Below are 4,717 nucleotides of genomic sequence, written 5' to 3'. Positions count from 1 at the left end.
ACAGGAATCTAAAGGAAGCAGCCCTTCAAAGGGGTCTCCTTCCAAGTTTATTCACAATCAGCAGCTCAAATCCATGAAAGCAGTTTCTAAAGTGCTCTACCGAGCTCTACACAGACAACATGAGGCTATCTATCACGGCAGCTAGGACTGGGTATCGTGACTATTACCGCTGTAAGGATGAATGATTGACGGAGCGATTCTCCACAGCGAGACTCAGCTCCAAGCGGCCGGTCTCCTGGTACCTACAGGGTGCCCAAGTGCTCCTCCAATAGTCCAGGAGCCAGTGGCCACCTAGGGTGTCAGCTCTGGGTGCTGCTCTGCAGAGTCCTCTGCTGGGGCCTGGCCGGGTCCCAGTGTCCCCAGGACACCCCCACTTCTCCTGCCCCCACCCCCAGCCAGGGAGACCCCTCACGGGGTAGCACTGGTCTTGACCTTGGCGAGAACCTTCTTCTCCTTGACGCGGCGGTTCTGAAACCAGATGGTTATCTGACGCTCGGAGAGGCTGGTAGCCGCCGAGATCTTGCGCCGCTTGTCCTTCGTGATGAACTTGTTAGCCGCGTACTCTCGCTCCAGCTCGCGCAACTGCCCCTTGCTGTAGGGAATGCGCTTCTTGCGGCCGCGACGGAAGGCACAGCCATCCGAAGGGTGCTGTGCGCTGGAGTCTGAGGAGAAGAGAAACCCAGGAAGGGAAAAGCACGCTCAGATCCCCAGGCGCAGACCCAGGCCCTCCGCCCCCACCACCACGGAGGCTACGTCATCCTGCAGGCGCAGCCAGAGCGCACGTGCGGGGCTCCCCCAAAGGAGAGGGGGGCACCCTGGCTTCCCGCTGCCTCTCTGCAGAGCTCATCAATGCCCTCACGCCAGGAGTCTCCAAACACGCCCATCGTGCACAGGCCTCTGCTCAGGACCACATCCGTACACACGCGCATTCTCAGACTCTCCGCCATAGATTCTCCAGGCTTATTCCTTGCAGGGCAAAATGCGATTCTGCACACACTCCTAACACACATGCACACACGCACACTCACAAACACATTGCATGCACGCTGGGCAGCAGAAAACTTACATTTATTTTCCTATGGAATTTGCAAACTTGACTAAGAAAGCAAAGGGTTGTGTCCCCTCTACCACCGTTCCTGCACCCCACACACCCACACCCACACACCCGCCTCACACGCTGAATTGTGTTACTTAGCGCCTGTGCACAGTTGCACTGGGTTGGGCTGGCATAGCTACAGCCAGCACAGAGAGCCAGAGCTGCTCTCCGACATATTGAAAGACTGGTCCCAGGGCCTTGGGAAAGCAAGGGGAGTCCTGGACAGCACCCAGCACAGCCTTGGCGCTGACCCTCTGGGCCCATCCAGGTCCTCTGGCTGGGCTGTCCAGACCCTCATTCCAGTCTAAAAGGCAATGCTGTAACACCAAGCTCCTCCTCAGCGGCCCCAGTCTCCCTCCTCCTCTCCCTCCTCCTCCCAAGCAAGTGCCAGCGTAGCCTCGTTCAGAGCCAAGGGGACCCTGGGTGTAGAGATTACCTGCAAACGCCGCCTTCCAGAAGGGACCCGGTGGGTTCTGCTCACCCTGGCAACACATCTGGCTGTTCCAGCCACCAGCCAGGGCCCAGGGCTGGTAACTGTCCACTGGAAGCAGGGAGTCATGGCGCGGCTCCCCAGGGGCACCCAGGGTCTGCACCACTGACACATCCAGGTAACTGGCCATGGGCTGGTAGGCTCCCGGGTACCCCGGATAGAAGGCAAACTCGGTGGGGCGGCTGGGGTACTCCTCCCCAGCCGCAGGAGTTTCCGAGGGGTAGGCAGCCAAGGTGGCTGCCTGGGCACAGGGTTTCAGCGAGCTCCGGGACACTCGGCAAGAGTAGTACCCGCCTCCAAAGTAGCCGTAAGGCACGGGAGCTGGGGACGCCCCCTGGGGCACCCCAGGACAAGGGTGGCACTGCTTGGGTGGCTCCGCAGAGCCTGGCAGGTCCAGGGGGGCATAGTTGACAGCGGGCATCAGTGTAGGCGCCGCCGGGTGGCTGGCGAGCGGGGAGTGGGCTACCAGATTGCGCGCCCCTCCAGCTCCCAGCAAGCCTTCCATATCCTTGGGCCCGTCCAAGGTGGCATAATTGCCGGGCTCCATGGGGCCGAGGATCGGCTCATGGGGTGCAGGGGGTGGGGGATGGCGGGGGCACCCAGCTAGCTCTCCCCACCCAGGCCCGGGGAATCCAAAGCGTTTTAAATCGCTCCCAGCTCGCAAGGCGCCAGCATTCGCCGGGCCAGGCAGCCCGACGCAGGACACGCAGGGCCCGGCCACGCGTGCTGATTGGCTGCGGCGGGGACAGCAGCTCATAAAACCTCGGCTGCAATCGCGGAGGGAGCGGGGCGAGGAGCCCGCCCCACCTCCGTCGCCTCCTCTCTCTCTCTCTTGTTTCTCCCTCTCTCCCTGTCCCTGGCTCTCTGTCTCCTGCGCTTTGGCAGGTTTAACGAGAGAATAAAAAGCTCTTCCAATAAAGTGTCCATCTCCTGGGGAGGGAGGCCACTCCCGGCCTCCAAGGAGAACCCCGGAATGCGCCCCAAGGAAGTAGCTGGCCAGTAGGGGTGCGGGTGTTTCGGGGAGCCCTGGGCTTTGGGGCGTAGGGGGTGACAGGGCCCCAGCTCCTTCCAGATGCCCTTCTTGACCCTCATACACTGTACTGAGAGGCTCTGGCGCCAGGGTGCCTGAGACACCCTTTCCCCAGGGAGCTTGGCCACTGCCCTGAAGGATCGGAGGCCCCGATCCGGGTGAGGCGGAGCCAAGGGGCAGGGAACCCCTGGAAAACGTGAGATCCGGAGCCCAGGACACGCAATGTCCGGGCTGAAGGGGAAAATGGAGCCTCTCTCTACATGTTGCCCGGGAAAGGGGGGTCTGGGTTTCCGTTTAGGGGTGGAGAGAGAGACACAGGGAGGAAAAGAGGGACCAAGGAGGCGGAGGAAGAGAGAAACACAAAGGGAAGAAGGGAGAGTTGGAAGGAGGCAGGGGACAGAATCTTATAAAATCCTAAGGGCCAGTTGGGAAAGAGAACCCCTCCCCCGCCCAAGATCTCAGGAAGTGTTGGGAAGCCAGGCTCACCTAACTGACCTTGAGGCTGTGGGGTGCTGCACCCCATGATGGCAGGGCTCTGCCCTTCTAGGGGCCAAGAACTTGGGACACTGCCCCAGGTGTCAGCACGTTTCCACCCAAGCAGGGGCACAAAAACCCAGGACCTCCATATCTAAGTTTCTTTAGAAGACAGAGGGGGTGGGGAGGGGAGCCCCAACCCTTCAAAACCCATGAGGGCCTCTTTGAGCCGGGCCTGTCGTGCAGAACAGGTTAGAAGCCTCAGTTTGTTTCATCCATCTGTCATTGGAGACACTCTTTCCCTCACTACCCCTCCCAAAGCAAGGCCTTCCATGTGCTTTTTCTAGAACCTTCCTTTTTCTGCAGAAGGCAGGAACTTTTCCATTCTATGCATCACACCGTCCTGAGCTCTGGATGGGCTTGGCCACAGCCCCCTGCCCACCAACCCGAAGCCAAACTTGAGTCCCTTGCAGGAAAGCACCTGTAAGGGCCAGAGTTGCTCCAGGGTGTAGGGCTGGCATCAGCAGGCAGCGTACACCCCTCCCGGTGAACACGGGCTGATAGTAGACGGTGCCAAGCAGAGAAATTTTGTTAGATTTTCTTGCCATTGAGGACAGCACTAAAGAAGCTGGGAGTAGTGACCTGTGCCTGTAAGCCCAGGCACTTCAGGAGGCTGAGTCAGGAGAATTAACAAATTCCACCCCAGCCTGTGGAACTCAGTGAGACTGTCTCAAAATGAAATAAAAACGGTCGGGGTTGTAGCTCAGCCTACCATGTATGTAGCGTGTAGCTGGGTTCCATCCTAGCATGAAATGGAAGGAAGGAGGGCCGGAGGGAGGGAGGAAGGGAGGGGAAAAGGAAGTAAGGAAAGAAAGGAGAACTTTCACTGTTTTATTTTATCTTATTTTTATTTTATTTATTTGTTTGCTTTTTGAAACAGGGTTCTGTTCTGCAGTTCAAGCTGGCCTTGAGCTCACTTTGTAGCCTAGGGTGGTTTCAAATTCACAGCGATCCTCCTGTTCTGACTCCTGACTGCTGGGGTTACAGGTGTAGCCACTATACCCAGCTTTCACTGTGTTTTGTTTGACAAATGATGGATTCCTAGGACATCTCCTCAGTTTGTTTGATTGATTTTGTCCTTTTTTTGTGGAACCGGGGATTGAACTCAGGCCCTTGTGCTTGCCAAGGAAGTGCTTATTCTACTGAGCCACCTCCCCAGCCCCTATTTTGTCTTTTTGAGACAGGGTTTCACTATGCAGTTCAGGCTGGCCTTGACCTCACTTTGTAGCCTGGGCTGGCCTTGAACTCACAGCAGTCTTCCCGCCTCAACCTCCTGAGTGCTGGGGGTCCAAGGCCCCCCCACATCCCTCTTACCCCCCAGTTTTAGCTTTGACTCAGCTTTGCAAACATATGCAGGCATATACATATGTGTTTGGGGTGGAGCTCCTCTGTGTGCAGCTACTCACAGCTCTACAGTTACAGGCATGGAGAGATTCCCCACACTTTAAAAAATCATAATCATTCATACTCTTAAAAAAGTAACATTCCTGGGGCTGGGGAGATAGCTCAGTTGAATAAGCACTTCCCTGGCAAGTGCAAGGGCCTGAGTTCAATCCCCAGTTCAAAA

The 4,717-nt window shown here is 57.3% G+C and overlaps 1 protein-coding gene across 1 annotated transcript; it reads right to left on the bottom strand.

Annotated features, from left to right (window-relative positions):
- Positions 1-267: 267 nt before the first annotated feature.
- On the bottom strand, positions 268-2,228 carry Hoxb13 (homeobox B13). The gene is made up of 2 exons (XM_004633655.1): positions 1,533-2,228; positions 268-662 (listed from the first exon to the last, which is right to left on the bottom strand). The coding sequence occupies exons 1-2, from the start codon at positions 2,131-2,133 to the stop codon at positions 409-411; spliced, it is 855 nt and encodes a 284-aa protein (XP_004633712.1). The 5' UTR covers positions 2,134-2,228; the 3' UTR covers positions 268-408.
- Positions 2,229-4,717: the final 2,489 nt, after the last annotated feature.

Source organism: Octodon degus, unplaced genomic scaffold, assembly GCF_000260255.1.
Source record: "Octodon degus isolate 3935 unplaced genomic scaffold, OctDeg1.0 scaffold00056, whole genome shotgun sequence".
Classification (NCBI taxonomy): domain Eukaryota; kingdom Metazoa; phylum Chordata; class Mammalia; order Rodentia; family Octodontidae; genus Octodon; species Octodon degus.
This window is presented reverse-complemented; position numbering and strand designations above follow the sequence as displayed.

Coding starts and splice junctions, on each gene's coding strand:
- Hoxb13 (XM_004633655.1), bottom strand. CDS start 2,133: ATGGAGCCCGGCAATTATGCCACCTTGGACGGGCCCAAGGATATGGAA. Junction 663..1,532: donor CTGGAAGGCGGCGTTTGCAG/GTAATCTCTACA, acceptor TCTTCTCCTCAG/ACTCCAGCGCACAGCACCCT.